The sequence below is a fragment of the Passer domesticus genome, chromosome 8 (genome assembly GCF_036417665.1).
Source record: "Passer domesticus isolate bPasDom1 chromosome 8, bPasDom1.hap1, whole genome shotgun sequence".
Classification (NCBI taxonomy): Eukaryota; Metazoa; Chordata; class Aves; order Passeriformes; family Passeridae; genus Passer; species Passer domesticus.
Window position 1 is genome coordinate 39,121,544 of NC_087481.1, and position 20,407 is coordinate 39,141,950.

The following is a 20,407-nucleotide window of genomic DNA, read 5'->3' on the forward strand; positions in this document are numbered from 1 at the left end:
AGAAATAAAAGGAAATCTTCATGGTACTCCACAACAGAAAGTGTTGTCAGCAATTTTTTAGTTTTGCAGAGAGAGCAAGTGGGAATTTATCTGGGAATTAACACCTAGCAGTTAGGTAGTTGCACACAAAATTACAACTGTTGGGTGCAGAATTTTTAATGCAATTAAAAAAAAAACCCACTAAGCCAACCAACCAACCCAATAACAATCACAAAACCATGTAAGAATGCTACCAATTTTGATTCAACTTTGGGTTCAATGTTTTCCACTGTGCACCAACCAGGCAATTAAGAACATCGACTGACAAAGAAACCAGTGACCACTGATACACAAAGATACATAATTCAGAAGCACAACAAATCTACTTGCATACAGAAATCAAGTCTATGCACAATACAGCAAAGATCAAGCCAAAGCTCCAGCTCTTTCCAGTGGAACAGACTCTCTAAAAATCTACCATGAATCTTTTTATGCCACTATACTTATGTAGCTCCATTTTTTCTATTCCTTAAAGGCAACATAATTTATCATCCAAAAACAGGAAAATTTCAAGTGTTAAGCAAGACGTTCTCTACTCGTAACTCTTTAGCACAAAAAAAAACCCAAAAACAACCCAGCATTAGACAGTTTGGTAATTTTGATATTGATAATTAAAGACAGAACAGTTGCCCATAAAGCAATCACCACAGTACTGAATACTGACCCTGTGACCTTTTCTATGCAAACATATGAAAATACTGCCTTTTAATGGCTTTGTTGCCTGAGGCTCTGTGTACACCCTGGTGCCTCCTGAGCAAAGGAGCTACGTTTGTCTTCACTCCAGCAGAATGCAAAGTCCATGGCAGCAGATTAATGCAAAACAACAGAGAGCAGAACAGATCTAGGAGCACACATTGACTTAAGAAGCTGAGGATAAATAAAAGCTGCTCATGTATGCTGTATCTAAGAAATCTACAGCAAGCAGCTGAAAATAAACAATGACATCAGTTCAATACAAACTTAGCATTAGTGAAACACACAAGTTTAAGGCAGCATTCGACTAAAGTCAGTGGGTTATTCTTCTATTACTGGCTAGCTTAGGTCAGATGTGAAGGGAAAACATTGCCTGGGTTTGGATGGAGCAAGCCTTCATGCTTCATAGGGGTACACCAAACTGGTGGTCAACAAGCAGAAGCACTTTCCAGACTGCTCTGTATATCTTTGAGAAGAGGGTATTAAAGAATTACTTCATGAACCACTAAAATATGAAGCGCCACCAGCAAATAAGGAGATGCTAAGTTGTACTTATACTTGAAGTATAAATAATATAATAACAATAAAGCAGTTTTTACACAATTAATTCAGTATCTCCCATTTATCTTCTTCCATTACTCAAAAAACACAGGTAAGCAAGCACAAAATGACCTAAGTTAGATACTGAGGTTTCTTAAGAATAAATTTCAGCAGAAGCATATAACTCACTCAATGGATACAGGTTCTGCCCTTGAAAACTGCTCAGTTTAAATGAAGGAGCAGATGAGAACTTTCAGAGAAAAATGTCAAAAAGTATCAGAAACACCAAAGAACCTCATCTCGAGTGCTTCATTTATTAAAATCCTCACCAAAAAATCCCAGCTTGTTTGAGGCACAGTGGGTAGAAGAGATTTTCAAGAATTAAGGCTTGGATAGTATCCAAAATATTTCTGAGCTGAACATATTGAAACCACTTCTATTTTCAAGAAAAGTATGCTCTGCTTCCTGCTGCAAGGCCCTCCAGATGTGTTGGGTGGTCCATCCTGCTGTGTGGTGCTGCTCTGGCAGGTAGGTTTCACACCTGGCTGAGGCAGAAAGCTCAGATCCAGGCAGTGTGAAAGGGCATCTGTACTGCTCATGCAGCCACAGCTGTCTTTTATAGCGCAGGTTTGAAGGTGACTGTAGCTTAACTTCTTGATCTTAAAAATTTCACCTGACTGGGGACAGTGGTAGAAAGATAATCCACTGCTTTACTGCATAAAGAAACTGTCCAGGAACTGCCTTGGGCTCTAAACTCACCTGGAACAACACTTAGCATCTTGTATTTGTGTCTATTTTACAGAATCCACACAGAGAGATTACAACTTTGGACAAGGAACCAAGCAAGAACATCCAGGCCTAATTACTGATTAGCTGGCAAACTCCTGGATGAAACAAGGCTGTCAGTAGCATTTCATTTTAGTGACACCCTCTGAATGGCACAGGTGAATGGCTTCAAATCAGGTGGGCAAGGAAAGGGCTCAGCTGGATCCAGCGGCGCTTGGCTGTTGTGTTATCCAGGAAACTGACTCAGCAGTAGCTTTGAAATCTAAAATGTTCATCTGCATAAAAAAAGCTGAGACAGATCAAGGTTGCTTGAATAATGACTTCAGTAAGTATAGTCAAGCATCCCTAGTACACCTATAATTGGCATCCATCAGAAAATCTGTGGGCTTTCTTATCAGATCAGTCAAAGTATGACTGATAATGGTGTAACACCTTACATTCTGCTATTCATTCAGCTGAGAAATTAACTGATTTCAAACAGAACAGCCAGCATCTTCAGTGATACCTAGCAGCAGCATTAGCTAAAGTCAACATTTTGTTAAACAGTGAAATGCCACCTGTCTTAATGCTATGCTGTGTTCTGAGGACACCTGAAAGTGAAGTATATTTTTTTCCTTTTACCCTGGAGCCATTTCAGGAGTCTAAAAATTATCTGAGCTAAGTCTGGAGTGCAAAGGAGACACAACTGAGCAAACAAGGATGAACCATAGCACAGGCTCAGGAATGCCTCCTACTCCCACCTGGCTCTGATAAGCTGTCCAAAATGAAGAAGATGTGCATGTTCTTTTTACTGAGATAAGACCAATCTAGAAACAGCAACCTACTGGTTTTAGTAAGATGATCAACAAAACCAATACTGGCTGTACACACCATGTTGAACTCAGCAGCATCTTTCTTGCTTTTCACTCATTGACTCACAGGTAGTCTACCTGCTCAGATGGATGACTGGTAAAATAACTTTCTTCACTCTTGGCAATAATAAGCCTTCCCTGGATGGGAGAGAGGACTGGAGATAGCTGGTTCTCAGGCATGTTCCTCTTAATTACAGGTCTGAGGTAAAACCAGTGTCCCTCCTCTCAAACTGAACAGGTAGTGCCTGTAGCCACAGATGGCAAGGACAATGTTTGCAGGCTGGGCAATATCCAAACCTACAGAGTCTAAGTCCTAACTGAAGCAAACACAGGGTACTGGGGTAACAAGTGCCTTAAAGGTGAAGTTACATGATTTCTGCCTAAAAGGTTTCCAAGAGTAAGAATACAATGGGAAAAGCAGTTCAGGCACTTAATGGCCTCCACTTCACCATCACAAATGGAAAGGAGAAATGAAGACAAGACTAATCCAATCCCAGTAACGGTAGTTGTGTGACAGGCAGAGATAAGAAAGTTACATCTTTGAGTGTTTTAAGAGTTATTACTCTAACATCAGCCATGAGAAATTCAGAGAACCATTTCAACTACTGCTTCATAAAACACGGATTATGCAAAGAAGCAAATACATTGGATCTTCAAACCTGTTTTTTCATCAAGCAAACAAGCAGAGGTTCTCTATAATCCTATAATGTTATCCAAAACAAATTAGGTGAGTTTTTGTACCAAGCCAGTACATTAAAAAATACTTCTTTAATTTTGACTGTTGCTATTTTGTTGTGCAAAATAGCTTATTTATACAGTAGCAGCCAACTTAGTTTGCAGGTTTTAGTTGCCATAGAAGAGACTGTCAACCTCACCGAGACTGCATTCCTTCTAACTCCTTTTTTGTTTTGTTTTGATGGGGAAAGAATATTCTATTGCCCTTGACTGAATGTGCAGAATTCAGTTTTCCATATTTGAAAGGAAACATTGTGAAGAGGGATATAATTTATTTCCTAGTGCCACATGTTTCATATTTCCTGACAACTGTAGATTAAACTTCTTTCAAGGGTGATAATTAAAATTTTTATGAGCATATCTAATATTAAACAGCTACTGGCAGGCTAGGGTGCCATGTCTGCTTAATGCACAGGGAAGAAAAGCAATAAAAATTAACTGTCAAAGCAGCAGCTTGATCTTCCCTGTCAGCTACCAAAACGCACTCTCAGCCATGAGACTCCCTCCCATATAGAGGTTACTAAATTTCTGTAACACAACAGTTTTCTGCACATTGTTCAAACATTGCAAGAAAAATAATAGAACAGAAGGCTTCAAAATTAAGTGTTACTAGTTTTATTACAACTAAGTTGTTAATCTAGACTGTTGCTTTGGGTAATAAATGGAACTGTTGAAAATGTAGGCAGCAGAATTAAGAGGTGTCTATTTTTAGCAAAATGAAAATGTTTGACCAAGGGTTGCGCAGTCACTTCTGCTGAATGCATCTTACAGGATTTTCTCCCTTTTTTTAGTCAGGTGTCTTTCTTTACCTGGCTCAAGGCATGAAAATCTTTGGCACTACCAGGTCCTCATTTTTAGTGGCAGTCAATATCAACTCAAAGCTGTCAGGGGAAGCTGCAGCCTGGATTAAGCTATCTGTTGGAGGAAACACTTTTCTTTTGAACACAAGGTAAAAAAGATGCAAACAATAGGGTCTCAATCCCAAGAGAAATACAGTGTCCTTAACCTTATTTAATTAAATCATTAAAAATGCACACTGGAAACCTTAGCCACAAAGGAACCTACTGTTCAAACAAAACAAAAATGATAAATCTTAAAACAGTTAATAGAAGCTGCATAGATTTTGCAGTCAGAATATTACATTAGTCATAGTAGTCTTAATGGAAATCTTTAAATTATGCATCACTCACAGAACAATGTAAGCAGTCACAACTTACGAAATGCCAGAATTAAAATGGTCCCTTCAAATTCAATCATGCTGTACTCTGTAGAAATTCTGCATTAGTCAGTATTTCTGCACAGAATTAGTACCATACTCTTCAAACATATTAGGTTAAGTCACTTCACATACCATTATTTAAAAGTCTTCTTAAATCTTCTATGCTCCAGTTTTTACATATCATTCACACACACACAAAGATGATTGTTAAATACACCAGAAAGACTAATAAACATCAACAGAAAGCAAGTCAAGATGTATAACAACTATCAGAACTCAATGTTCACCAGTAAGAGGACATAGTAAACAAAACACACCAAAAAATCAAATTTGGACTCCAAAGGCATGAATAACTGAACAACACCCATTGCATTCCTACAAAGGTGAAGGGATGAGTAAAAAAAGCAGATTGTGTATCTCCTTCATATGCTCTGGAAAGCTTTAATGCATTGAGTTTTAAAAAAGTCTCCTATTAGAATAAATCCTGTCACATTCTTGATATCAATCTGAAGGGAAGGACAGCTGAAAACCAACCCAAGGAAGAGATTAAGCCTTTGTTCATGCTCATGACTTATTTCTCTGCAGAAGGTTTGTCATTCCATAGGTAAGACAGCTTGCAAGTATATCTAAAAGGGCTAAGGGCAGAGTCCCAAGAATGAAGACTGATTTCAGAAACAAGCTTTCCATTTTCCCAGGCCCTGCCACATCTTCAAGATCACCAGGAACGAATTACAAAAGGTGAATGAAGTTTTGAAGTTCAAAACAGACTACAACAAGACACATGAAGGTCCTGAAGAGCCCCATAAATTTGAGGACTTCAAAACAAAGTGTAGAAAAACAGATACCAGGTAGGTGAAAGATACAGCAATTGAGGGTCAGTTTGGATGTCCTGGATTTGATTCTATCAGTTGTCCTTGCCTAAATTCCATAGGAAAATCCCTCTGGAGGGAAGAATTAAGCCACAGAGACTACTTAGATACTTCACTGGGAAATGGCAATACAAAACTGGCAAAGTACAGGATAACATATTTAAGAATAGTCTCTTAGCAATCTTTTTGCTAAGGAGCTTTTTTCAGTAACTGAGTTTCCACTTTCTCCAGATTTATGGCAGTCAAGATGAAGGGGCAATACTTGCCAGCAATTTAAATCAAGGAGGATGGTTTCAAGACACGGCAGGGTAAAGGAAATTATTTCTGTGTTCTAATACATTTAGGTGGCAGAGGTTTTATTTTCCCAGGAAAGCAGCAAATTTGCATTAAACAATTCTGGAAGCCTCTTTACAGTCAAAATAAGAGGTGGAAAGACACAAAGGGATCTCATCCATAAAGCCAGAGGGTTTCCTGGGGACTTCAACCTGAAGCATAACATGGTAATTGCAAACAATTTCCATTTCCTTCTACAAACCAGCTTGTTGATTTGAAGTCATTAGAGCGTTGCTCATCCTGATGAAGTTTCCGATTCATAACCTGCTTGCCTACTAACTCCACTTAAGTTTTATTGCCACAGTCACAATGATTCAAATGCTTTCATAAAACCTTGCAAACATTAAAATCGCTGTGTGTAGAGAGTCCTAACATCCTGGTGAATTGAACCCTGAAGATTTATATATCAGTTTGCTTTTCCATGCACATGCCCACAGTCTTAAAATACAAATCAGTTGAACAAATTCACAAGACAAACTTCAGCACACATGGAATCGCCTTCCCTCAGCATTCCTGGCCTCCAAATGAGAATACAAGTGAGAAATGGGATACCATAACTGCTGGCTTAGCAGTAAAACAGTCTCTTTGCACATATCAAAGATCAATGCTGTAAACTTTTATGACAGTATTGTATATGGCTGCTAGCATGGGAAAGAAAAAACAACACAATATTGCTTTGGGACACATTGACCAACTAATACAAACATACTCAAAGATAGAATTTTAATCTAATTTCTCAAAGAAGAAAATGAGAAAAAATAAGTGAAGAGTTCATAAACATGTTTAGCTTTATATTACATTTAGAGGTTTTATAAAAATGAATTCAACTAAGGGCAGAGTCCCAAGAATGAAGTATTGGTATTTAGGCATGCTTTGAAAATACTGTTAATGAGGAGGTGACTAGAACCAGCAATGTACCCAGAATGACTCCTCCATCAGTAAAAAAATACAATATGTAACACAGAAACTTCTGATGCTAAGCTTCATTTTATGGTAGATTTAAACTAAGAAGAAATCCACAGCTACTTGAACGTCTCTGAATTATTTAAACAACCCAACATATCACAAAAAACTGATCCGCAAAGAAGTAATCTAGAAAAAAATGTTAAATTCCAAGATTTGCTAGAGATATTACTGAAAAGAAAACAAGACTTCCTATATTAAGATAGTCTTTTAAGTTAGCAGTGCTACTGCACATAATAAGAAAAAGCAATTTTATGGTGCATATTTCAAAACATTTCTGCTTTAGAACACTAACCCTTACAAGTTCAAACAGAAATTCTGCCCAAGTGGCAAGTGCTTATTTCCTACATTTTATTCCCAGGATCATTTGAGATTGCTCGAAAGGGGCCAACATAAACAAAATCCTGACAAAGGAAATAGAGAAAGTCATCATGCCTAAATGAAAAAGTACTACAACGAGCATAGTTTTGGAAGTGATAAGATAAATGTACAGACACAAGACCATAACTGGACAGTAAATAACACTTCACAAAGTGAAAAGAGTGAGTCATTTTTGTAAAGGCAGATCTGCTCAGAATGTCTCATATCATCCTGATCATTTATTTTTATTTTTCTGCTTGAATGCAATGACTTAAAAGTATCTTTCACTTGGAATCCCTTTGTATGTCATTTTATATTATAATGAATTTGCACTGGCCATCCAGAAGAAAATTCAAATTGTTAATTTTCCACATTGTTAAAACACTAAGCTTAAAAGCAAAGTGTCACTTTAAGCACATATAAAACTGTTTTTGGCATCCAGCAGCTTTTGCTATTGTGATTAAAATTAATTATCCTTGAAGCACCTTAAGCCCCATCCCATGATAAATTTCTAATTAGCTAGCTCTAAACTGTGACTCACAAATGTATTTTGATTAAAAAAATATAATTCTTCTGTGTGTACAGTGGAGTTTAAATTCTCCAATAAAACAACTCACCATGGTTGCAAAGGGTATAGCTCTTGAAGCATGGTAATAGATGGCAATGAAGTTGATGAAGAAGGCAGTTCCACACACCATTGCTGGAATAAGGAAGGCTCCAATGAACATCTGCTTTATCCATCGCCTTCCTGTAAGAAGGGACATTTCAATGGGACTGGTAAGACACAGTATTTTTTTTTTCTCTAATTTATTAGCAAGCGCTCCAGCATTTGCACGTTTGACTACTTCTCCCACAAAAAGGTGAAAGAAGTAACAACATACGACATCAATACAAGAGCTAAGAGCAAACTAAGTTTCACCTGACTCTGGTAACTCACAAGATGCAGAACATTAATCAATTTAGTGGGCCAGGTGAAAAGAAGAAAAGGGATACAGCACAAGAACATTTCAGCTGAAGAACAGCATATGCTGACTAAGCTGGCCAAAGAACCTGGGGTGTGAAACCTGAGGGTGTATGTAGCTGCAGATGCAAAGAGACAGAGACAGCAGAGCTGGCCCTGTGCAGAACCTGCTCCCACTCTGAGAGCACAGGAGAGCTCAGCACTGCTCCCAGGAGAACTCAGCAGTGCAGCTGCTTCCAGGCAGCGCCTGCTCGGGGCTGGCTTGGTCCAAGCTGGACCAGTCCAACCCAGACACACATTCAGGATGCATTAAGCAAATGGCTAGCCCTAGTAAAGAGCAAAATGCCACAGCATTCAAAATACAGGAAAACTGGACTCTTGATATTTTCAACAACAGAAAAGGTAGAAAGAAAGTGATTTCTAAACTCCAAGCATCAAGGGAACAGAACACCTGCTAGCAGTTATTACTAAGTTAGAGCTCTCTAAGGAGATCAAAGAAATCCTTTTGGGCAATATCTTAAAAATTTCCCCTATCTGTATTCCCTGTACTTTCTATGCTCTTAAATACTGTCTACATTTATACACCATGATATTAATATGCAGTAAATAAAAATATTTTTAAAAGCTTGTTTTTTCAAGACAATCTTATGTATTTTCACCATGTGCCAACATAATCAGCATTTCACGGTTTGATACATGTTTATCTGTAAAAAAAAAAGCTTATCTGGCTCAACTACAGAGCTCAATACATTACAGCAGAGTGACCCCTTTCTAACTAGATCTGGTTTTGTACAAATTGCTCAGCTTATAAATAAGCCACATGAAAATAAACTTCTAAACTCCAAACTCAAAGTACAGTTGAGATTGAACACTAACAGGTATATCATGCTAAAAAGATACAAATTTTCTTTTGTGAACTTACCAGAATTATTTTTTTAAGCACTCTAGAAGATAATAGATATTGATTCTTCTTTTATTGCAGCATAGGGAATGGATGAAGCTAGTGCACTGCAAGAATCTAACTGGTCATAACTGAGAGGCATAGTGGAGAGCATTTGAAGACAGCCTGTTCAAATCTTCTGTCAATTTTATTTGGCTTCTGCTCTCTACTGATGCTCATTTTGATTTGCTAAGTATAAAGCAGAGCATATACTGGAAAGCAGAACAACTTTCTTTAAAAGATGATATGAACAGTTTTCCCCATCTGCAATTAATAGTCTAGTAAATAATCTATACTTATCCTTTTTCTGTTAGCCAAACATAACCCCCCTAGAACATACAGAAGAGGACCACGTAGGAGTCATCTGGGAGAAGATGGCATGAGCTGTTTAACAACGTTACACAAAAGGGAAAGTCTATTATACTCTGTAGATGTCATGAGCCAAAAATTATATGCAAGAGTATAACAAGCAATTTGGAAATCACAACTGTTAAAAGTTCTTTAGTTCTTTTAAATTAACCTAAGACTTCAGTTACCTTTTTAGAAAGCGTAGCCAGTACTGACTGAGTAGATAAAGTAAAAGTTAAATATACCCAAAATATTTCCTGTTTATTGAGAATCTAATGGACTCCATCTAACTCCATGAGGACTCTTTTACATTGGTGCAAAATAGAAAATAATAACTTCTCTATTTAACAATGCAATGAAAATGCTGAAACATGAAAACAATTTACCTCCTTGTCTAGCATAAAGGCTTCCTCCAAAATATCCATTCACTGGTGATGTTGCAGCATAAACAAATATAGCTGTACTAAGCATTGATCCTCTCCTACAAGAAGGGATGTTTTTGGTAAATGACATACAAAACCAAACACAATTAGAACAAAAAAAACCCCTATTTTTTTAGCAGAAGCAGTTATTTACTATTTTTATGTAATACAAATATTCAGGAGTGCTTAAACTGTAAAATCTGCCTAAGAATGAGAACTGTTTGTACATAAGGCTTTGGCCAAGTCTAATTCAATGTGGAAAGAGAGTTTTGACATACTACACTCTTTCCTAACCGACTCTCACCTCTGATAAGTATGCTCTGACATTTGAATGTGTGTACTTTGTGCATAAATAACTATTTACATGACATCCATTAAGTGTAAGATTCAACTGCAGATAAAATGTCAAAAGGCCAGTATTAACAAAAATAGACTAAGATTGTGAATAATGTTTCTGCCATCCCCCAGAAATTAACTTTTAAGATCAAAAGTGCTCATCTGGCAGAAAATTAGATTTAGAAACTATAAATACTATAATGAAGTCACAAATCAGCATTAAGTAGTGCAATCAGAAGAGCTTAGTAATTTTTAAATGTCACCCCATTAAATGTTGGACTACTAATTTTGGCATAATTTTTCTGAAATTTTACGAGCAAAGCTAATAATTTTAAATCAAAGAAGCCATTTCCAAATACATTTTAAAAGATCATATCTAAGAATAGGAAGATATAAATGTTATTCATTAATAGAATTGTTTCTCCACATCCCTCTGCTATTCTTCAACAGCAAACAGCAGTAGGTTTTCAGCTGACTTACTGTACTTTCTTCAAATTAGTTGCTCTGAGAGATTCTAGTTATTGCCATTTTGGTTTTTGAGGAACCATTCCTGGATGCCTGCTGTACTCAAAGAAGCAATCTTTAGCACTTAAGCTTCCATGACAGCACGACCAAAGCAAATATACCTGCTGGTCACACACACTGAAGGACTGTTTTACCAATATTTGTTTTTTAAAAACTTGTCATAACTTCAGACAATTTAGAAACATGTGCAAAACCCCTAAGAGCAGGCACAGTCTCTTGGTGCTGTTTTCCTAAACACAAGATTGTCTGCACCACATTTGGTCAATTGTTCCACTACACACCCAGAATTCACTTTCAAAGTGACAGAAAGGCCTATTGCAATAAAAGACTAAGTGCACACATCTTTTCAAAAAATACTGTTCTGATACATTTTACAACTGACATGACTAACCTACAGCCTCCCTGCAGGGCACATACATTGTGAAATGGTTTCATTTTTTCCTCTGAAGGGCTGATATGCTGCACAATTAGAAGTGTGTATGTATGCCTGTCTAGAAATATAGCCATGAGACATAAGGAGGGGAATTATACCCTATGAAAAATGAAAATATGCCAAGATTCTGGTATTACAGAGTGGCTTTCTAAACACACCATAGAAGGCCACTAAAGTGAAAAGCAAGAGTTCCCTCTAGCGGCACATTAGAAGTAACACAACTTGTTAAAAGCAGGTGATACAGATGAAAGTTTAGTCACCGCTTAAAACAAATCACTTGTAAAAAACCCAAAAAACCCCAAACACAAGCTAATAATTCCCTCCAATACCAAAACACAATCACTACAGAAGCAGATGAAGTCCACCCAGTAACCCAAAAATCTCAATCAAATTAAGAGGTAAAAGAAGAAAACAGGTGAACTACAAGTAGTGTGTTAAATTTAAACTTGAGTATTATTTCTTTTTTAAAATTTATTCTTTCCAGTCAGGACCTATTTCTGGGGATTTTACATCAACACAGGCTGAGCACTATGTGTTCAAAAGAACTTAAAGAATTACATTTTGATTCCTAAGCAGACTTGTAATAAGACTGACTTAATACTGACTTGTCAGCAGAAAACAGGACTATTCACAAGAGCACACTCTTATTTCAGTCTTCACAGGACATAGTGGGGAAACAGGGTCAGAAATATACTAACATCTTGTTACTCTGGATGAAATCAGGAGTGAAATATGTACCTTTAAATACATATAACTCCCATATTATCTACTAGTGATTCTGCAGAACAACAAACTAGTTTCAAAATAAATCACTCAAAAAGCAAGCATTAAAAGAGAAAATCAAAGGAGACCAACGTGATAACAGTAGGACAAAGTTTCATTACAAATTAAAAGAGCACTTCTTAATACTACATCTGATCTACAGATTACCACTAGAGACTCTCAAACACTTTTTTTTCAGGCCAGTTAGAACAATAATTTTTGTAATTATTTTGTTCACTCAAACATTTATATATGGAAGACATGGCACAGTTATACTTACTCTGTGTATAAATCTTCTATCATTGCAACAATAATGACTATAAGAGACACAGCAAAAATTTGACAGCCAGAACCAATAAGCGATGAAAATATTAGAGGATGACTGGATGGTCTAAACACATCTCCATGGACCTGCTTCCACCCATACTCATCACCTAGATCTCTGTCCTGGGAACAACAACAACAAATTTTAAGTCTAGTCATGACAATTAAAGACAAACACACAAGCTACATAAAAACAAAAGGTCTGAATTAATAAAGCAACTTCAAGTGAAGTGTGTCTTCTCTTCTGAATGCATCAAATCAAAAAGTTTACTTTTCAGATGCTTATGAAGACAACAACAAATTACTATCTGAATGTATGACACAATAAAATCTATCAGAATCCCTCCCTGTCCCTAAAGCCTCTGAGGTGCTTAGGAGTACATCAGACTTCTATTACAAAGTCAGAATGGACCTAGTTTATGCAAAGGTTGGATATGAACATTAACACAGTGACTAGAGAGAGATTTTTGGGTCGCAACCTAGAAGCATGTTATAAAGAAAACCAGTAACACTTTCAAGACACACAAAAGGCATTTTCTGTCCAACTGAAGAAAGCCATTCAGAGCTGCTAACACAATGAATGTACGACAAGAAAACAATAAGCCTTAAAAATGAGTTTTTTAAACATGGATGCAGGTCTTACCATATCATCCATTTCTTCCTCCTTGCTGTACCTTGCATAATCTTTTCGCAAAGTTCTCATTAATATCATAGACACCAGGCCAACCAGAAAGATCACCATCATAAAAGAATTAAAAATTGAAAACCAGTGAATCTACAAAAAGAAAACACAGCCATAAAATTTAGAACTGTAAATGTGTTTCAAATTGTTCCAGGAAGGATAAATTGTTGCCTATAAGGACAGCTTGTCAGCCCTAGCTAAGTAACAAATACTGTAAGTAACACTACATTTTCAGAGAGTGACACTAAAGCTGGCCTGTGAAACACCATACAGAAACCTTTTTAACAGCCAGCCTTGCTCAGGACCAGGTTATCACAATTTAGTTAAGCAGCAGCAAAGTTTGAACAACTGGCTGTACATGCTCCCTTGTTAAGCAAAAGGCAACACAATGTACTGCTGCCTTCTTAGAGAAGAGATTTGAGTAGCAAAGCCAAAGGAATTATTGCTTTGCACAGGATGAAAACGTGCAGCAGCATTATTTTTGCTCTCAAAAGCATATACTACTTCTGGTTTTCTCTGAGCTCCAAACAGAATGCAAAGTCTCTACTTTCAGAAAGTAGCACAGCTCAGTACACTACCCTTAAGGAGATTATAACCACAGATTTAAACACAACTGATAGTGCCACAACTGAGAACTGGTTTAGGCTAATGCTGTTTGCTCTGCATTTACTTCAGAAAGAAGTGTGCCCATGGTCAACTGCACTTATTCAGCTTGCACAGTTGTGTCCCTGAAATTTCATTGCTTGTGGTCACCTGAATGTATTTTCTTGAACTATTCTGTATTTTCTGTAAGCTTGAAGCTTGCCTGCATATTTATTGAAGCACTCTAAAAAACGGAGCCATCCTATTTTAGCAGCAACATTGCCACTTAAACAACAGTCAGACCTCCCTGTTTTATTGTCCCCAGATAACCTGGAAAATCAGAAAATTCAAAGATGTAATAAAAAAATTGCATGACGTCTAAACTAATGCAACCATTGTAAAGGGATGTATTGTAAGGCTGGTGTAGAACAATACATACTCTGTGCTGAAAGAAAGATGGGTCAAGATACTTGTCGAATCGGTCTTCAAACTTCACATCTGATTTCTTCCATTTCACCTGAAGAGAAAAATGTTTATATTTGAAAAGCTGCTTACAGTATTTTTAGCTATACTCGAATGCAGAAACCCAGAACACATATTAAAAATCATCCACTTTAGATGTTTTCTTCATATTCATTCAATATGAATGGGGTTTGGCAAAAAACAATGGAATTATGTTCTTAAGGACTGGCATCTACAGGTCAGGCACAGAATGAACATCAGCCACTTCACCTCATGGATCTAATATATACTATACAGTGCTAATATGGTAGCACAAAGTATTTTTGTCAATTTTTGCAAGACTGCATTTAAAAATTAAAACTAAAATAATTTTACAAACAAAATACAAGCCTCCCTGAGTATCTTTTTCAAAAGCATGCCAAAAATATCAGGATTTTTAGTGACAGAAACAAATGGAGCCCCCTTGTACATACCTACTTTAAAATTCATGAGAAGGAACTATCCCTTCCAAAAGCTGTTCTCTTACCGAGCATAGAAGAAAGCATATAAATGTAGATTGCACACCAATCCCCAGTCCTGAGACATGTTAAAAATCCCAAAATGCCAGCACTACTCATTCTGAGGTTTGATATTATTGTTCCTCAGTTCAAATTACAACTTTGTTCAAGATTGGTAGCTTTCAAAATTGTTTCAAGCAGATACATTTCTCATTAGAGCATCTGCCACTATGAAGCACAGTTTAGAACAAGTCCACCAGTGACAATCTGTAAATTAACACCACACACAGACAAGCCCAGCCGGTGGTGCCAACAGAATCTGATAGAGAAGTCCTGAGCTTTGCATGCTAAGAAGTCTTTTAAGGGAATATCTGATGTTATTTTTATTAGTGGCTGCTACTCAATGCTGTCCAATTTAAAATTTAGAGCAAATGCACTTCACAATGATGGTAGAATTTTAAACAGCAAATACTGAAATTTCTACTATAAATTTTGCAGCAAAAATAGGGAAATGAGTGTAAATCTCATTCTAAAAAGCACATACAAAATCCAGTTATCTGCATTTCAAACTATGCTACTTATTCAGCACAAAAGAAATGTAACTGTGGCAAGAATATTCTCTGAAATAAAATCTTATGCTGACATCCACTGCTAAGGCATGGAAGAAAAGCAATGCATTAAAAAATGGTTTCAGTACACAAATGTGTTAAACATAACAAGTGAACCATCACTTGATTTAAGTAACATCAACTAAATAAAGAGGACAACTGAAAAAACTAATTTGTCTCAACCAGCAAGGATTGTTTATTCATTACCTTTTATCATAGCAACTCAGTATCACAGCAGAGAGCTTCACAAAAAGAAACTTAAAAACCTTATTAATCATGTTATATAAATAAGAAATTTCTATTGGAATTGCAAAACAAAGTAAATTTTGATATTTACTGCTTGCAAATCACAAAGGCTTGCAGCTGAGAATCCAGTTCAAACCCATGATAAAATGTCAGAAGTCCAACATGAACACAATGTGTACCTACTCAGGGGTCCTCTACACTTCTAGTCTCCGTCCTTCCAGAGTACCTTCCTTTCCCACTAAAACACTTTTCTGCACATTACAGAAGCGCCAGTTTGTTTGGAGTACTTCAAAAATCATAATTTTACATTAGTTATTAATAAATCTATCAATGTTTTTCAGGAACAAAACAGAATAATTGAAGGATTGAAGATGCATCTTCCTGTAACATAGCCCAACATATCAGTACATATTGTAGTATACAAGTACCTATTTTTCAGCTATTTCACCACGTAGAATTTCTTATTACAAGTGCATCACCAAATTACTTACTGAATATGACATCTGGATTTTTGTGTTTGGTACCAATTTCACCTTTCCTTCACTAGTCAGATTGACATCTACAATTCTATTCCCATTGAAACCAATTTCAAGTTTTTTGTAAGTCCAAAGGTAATAATCTTCTCCATTTTCATCTGCTTCTCCAACAATCCCTGCATAGGAAACAAGTGCAAGCATCTATTACAGGTATGCTTTTCAGATATTTTGCATTTACTTTTTAAAAATATGCACTACAAAGTTTTGCCAGCTAAAAAATCAACATAAGCAAAGAGGACACAGAAGGCCTTATGCTCTTCTTTTCAACTCTGATATCTGGACTCCACTTCCAATCCATGGATCTCTGAAAGAAGCATTTTGTAATGGCATTAAAAGAAAAAGCATGCAGCTACAAACACTGCAGAAGACCCAACAACAGTGCCTCTACTTTTATTTGCAATTTTTACCAGATAAATAACTAGCTAAATAGAGATTCATTTTCCCTAACAGAACTTAGCCAAGACCTCTATAATTCCCCATCTTCCACCTATCTATTCACTCATTTTAATTCCTCATAAGAATTTTACTTTTTTTCTGTAACCCTCTTTGGTTTACATCCCAACACAGGTTTTTTCCTCTCATTTGCACACAAGTTTCCAATGCTTGCCAAAAATGTTTTATATTTTTTAATATGTTTTAATGTTTTATATTAGGAAGAAATTCTTTACTGAGAGAATGGTACGGGTTGCAGGTTGCCCAAGAGAAGTTGTGGCTGTACCATGATGAGCTTCATGTTCTCTTCCAATTCAAACCACACAAACCATTCTAAGATTAAGGTCTTAATTTTCAGTAAGTTAGTGCAAAATGTCTCATCTACTACAGAAGAATTCCAGAGACTGTGCTATGCTGGGTGAAAACAGAAAAAGTCTAACAGTCAACAAGTTTCCAGGCTGTGTCACCTTTGATGTCAAGATCAAAGATCACATACAAGATGTACAAGATGGAAAGTCACAAAGAAAGCATCACCCAAGATGCAAAAGGCTGAGGGGAATGGGAGAACAAGTAGGTAAGGATATGGAACAGGCTATCACAAAGCACCAGGAATATGAAGGAAAGGCCTTTGTGCATCACCTGTGTTTTTTAATTTTCAAGGTGGCATTTTTCTGTCAAGTTTTTTACTCATGCTCATCTGTCAGGATTGCCTTGTATATGCCATCAATGCAAAACATGTGCCAGTTTGTGCCTCCACCATATAGCCTGGCACCTGCCTTGCCATCTGTTCCCACGGTAGTGTCCAGAACCACGACAATATAGACCTCTAAACTACCTAAAGGACATTCTGATCAATCACTCACTGAGGGAATGAACTAACACAGTGCTTCACATAGCTAGGGAATGTCCTGAAACAATCAAGCCTAGTCTCTCTCTCCACTGTGGGACAGCAATTCAGGAAAAAATGTAAAATGTAGTAATTTTTTTCTGAATGCACTTAGAAAGATCTTGTTGCTTTTTCAGGTTAGGAAATAGTGTAAACCTTTCAGAACCCTCCAAGAGCAGTTTGATGTCATTACCTTTAGTTATTAGCAGTTAAGAAAGATTAATTTATGCCTAGTCTCTACTGAAAATACAGTACTTCTTACAGGGCTTGAGGACTTTAGGTCGAATTTTAAGAATTAGTGTTTGTGCATATGTCTGGTATCAGTAAGCCTTAGCAAGGTGGAAAATCATAAAGAGCATAAAGGATGAACTTAACTAAAGTTTGTCAGGAGACAGAAAGAGTGCCATGAATGCATCTGGATGAGCCCAGGGAAGGGAATGGTCTGCTTTAAGAATAGAATTAAAGAGAAGTTGCCTAGAATTCTCAGCAAACATTAGCATCATCTGAATCCTTTTCTTTTACACTCTTCACAGATAACTTTTTTTGGTAGCACTATAACAGGATTTCAGCCATCTACATTTAGGGAACAAAATTTTGGTTTAATCCAGCTACAAGATGCAAAGCAACAATTAAAAAACCCAGGATATTGGGTCATACAGTATATACAATGCATGCTGGCCAGTAAGGTTCTCAACATAGGTAATCCAAATAAAGTGGATCAACATGATAGCCTTCACACAGAAACAAAAAAGTCATTCAGCACAAGCTATTTTTAATGCAAGCTGAGAGTAACCAATTCTGGACACTATCCTCATGAAACCAAAAAAACCCCTTCTCAGTATTCAGAGTATTTCAGAGAGGCCATCATAACTGCTTCAGTTCTTACACTTATGTATAAATAGTCCTAACAGTTTCCTTCATTATAATTACTGAAATTTAGTAACTATTTAGAAATAGTTACAACTATGCCACAACAATCAAGCAAAAGATATTTGCTTTCTTCAATGTCTCTACCTGCCACCATATTACATGGTACAACACAACACACTCAAAGTCACCAGCAAGCTGGCAGAGGCATGTGTACAGTATCACTCATGCCATATTTGTAACAGAAATAGTTAAAACAAAAACTGTTCAGTTAGCAGCAAGTCTCAGTGCTTTATGTTTTAAGCAGCACTCAGAGCCTGAAACATTTCTGTTGCTGAACAGAGACCCAGGAAAATCAAAATTATTGCAGATTAGCTATATTCCCAGTTTTCTTCACTGTACTTGGAGCACAAAGGTCCAAAACACAAATTCAGACTTGTAGATAAACTCTTCTGATTGGTTCAGGTGCACCCACACCTTTCTCAGCCCCCACACCAAGAACTCATTTAATTTTTTGAATAAGAGTCAGGCTAATATTGACCAATCTGCAGTCCTGCTGCTTTTACCTAACCCGCAGAAGACAGACCAAAACTGTCAGCACCACTTGTTTTCACACCTGATGTCAGATAATATCCTTGCATAACATTACCTGCACTTATGATCCTGCAGTCCCCTATTATGTAGCACAGCTTGAGATCCTGGTTCCAAACTATCAAAAGCAGCTTCTTAATATCTTAGAAAGAAGATACCTAGATTCCACATGTTTTCTAGGTGACTTCTTGTGCATAAAAAGCATACTACTGGGAAACACTAAAAACACTGGAATCTCAGGAAACCAGATTTTTTAGCTAAGAGCAGAAAATTTGTCATGTATATAAGATTTAGTAAATATGTTTGTTCTCTGGCATTTTAGATTATGAAATGACCAGAAAAATAAATCCTAAAAAAGAAAGCCTCCAAGACTTGTTAGCCACATAGGATTCCAAGGAAGTCAGCTTAGCATCCATCATCCTTGGGCAATTCAAAGCCTACATACCTACCACAAGCCTAGAAAAATAATTCACTGGTCTTTTGCTAGAAGGCCAAAGCCATAAAAAATATTGTAGCAACAACTGTCACTCATGCATGCTTTTAAAAAGCCTATCAGCAATTGCACAAGCAGCACAGTAAAGGTCACATAGAGTAATTCAGGTCTACTCTAAGCCTGGCTACAGAGCCATTACACACAATAAACAAATCAGCTGAAAAGAATGAAATCAATACTTAAGTACTTCTCTTCAAGCATTATAATGGTATTTCTTAAAAAGACACATCAAAACAAAACAAAAAGCAGACCTTCTTGACTACCAGATAAATAATAAACAAATAAAGTGTTAATATTTCTGCCATGTTCATCAGACAGATCTATTCTAAAACCAATTAAAATAAGAAAGAGCTAAAAAAGGCACCCTTTGTCAAAATGAATCAATGATGGATAGCATTATTCATACCAGCTATCAAAGAACTTTTCTTGCATGACTTGAACTGCATTTTGTTTAGTTTGGGCAGGTTTACCTCTTTCACAGAACACAGGCAACAAAGACCTTACAGTTGTTTTTCATTTCCTTTCACTTTATATCTACAACAGGGAGATTAGGCCTTGGAGAGTTTGGTTGATTGCTATCAGTGCAAAGTGCAGTCTGCAGAGCACTCTTTACTAGGTATGTGATCACAGGTTATGAGGGAGCAACAAAACACAGAGAGAGACCTTAGGAGACAACAGCAATAAAGACACAGATTTTTATTCAAGACACAAGCACTTCTAAACCCAGATAAATAATACTCAGCAAGAGAAATTCTGAGAACTGTAAAAGAATAAGTAAAATAAAACTCCATGTAAACAGACAACAAAGCAACACTGTTAACATAAATTACCATAAAACAGTTTTTGCATGACTAATAAAGAAAAGTAGCAAAATAAAGTTTCAACTCTCAAATAAGCTTGTTATTCATGATCACAATAACATGGACCTTAAAAGTAACCTACCTAATTACCACTCACTTGAACAAATCTAAACCTAAGAACTTACTGTTATTAAATCAGGGCTTTATAAACAAAACAGCTTTTCACTGTCGTTGTATTTTGCTAGTACAGCCATCCTACTGTTCTTTCAATGCAATAAGTCCTCAA

At 36.7% G+C, this 20,407-nt stretch overlaps 1 protein-coding gene across 2 annotated transcripts in view; it reads right to left on the bottom strand.

Moving 5' to 3' along the window:
- Nucleotides 1–20,407, bottom strand: part of TM9SF3 (transmembrane 9 superfamily member 3) — a 44,243-nt gene that overhangs the window by 8,794 nt on the left and 15,042 nt on the right. For both annotated transcript variants that reach the window (XM_064430605.1, XM_064430604.1), the window contains exons 4-9: nt 16,008–16,168; nt 14,143–14,220; nt 13,083–13,214; nt 12,396–12,562; nt 10,024–10,118; nt 8,006–8,136 (exon numbers count right to left, since the gene is read on the bottom strand). In XM_064430605.1, coding sequence (XP_064286675.1) covers nt 8,006–8,136; nt 10,024–10,118; nt 12,396–12,562; nt 13,083–13,214; nt 14,143–14,220; nt 16,008–16,168 — 764 coding nt within the window. The remainder of the gene's footprint in view (nt 1–8,005; nt 8,137–10,023; nt 10,119–12,395; nt 12,563–13,082; nt 13,215–14,142; nt 14,221–16,007; nt 16,169–20,407) is intronic.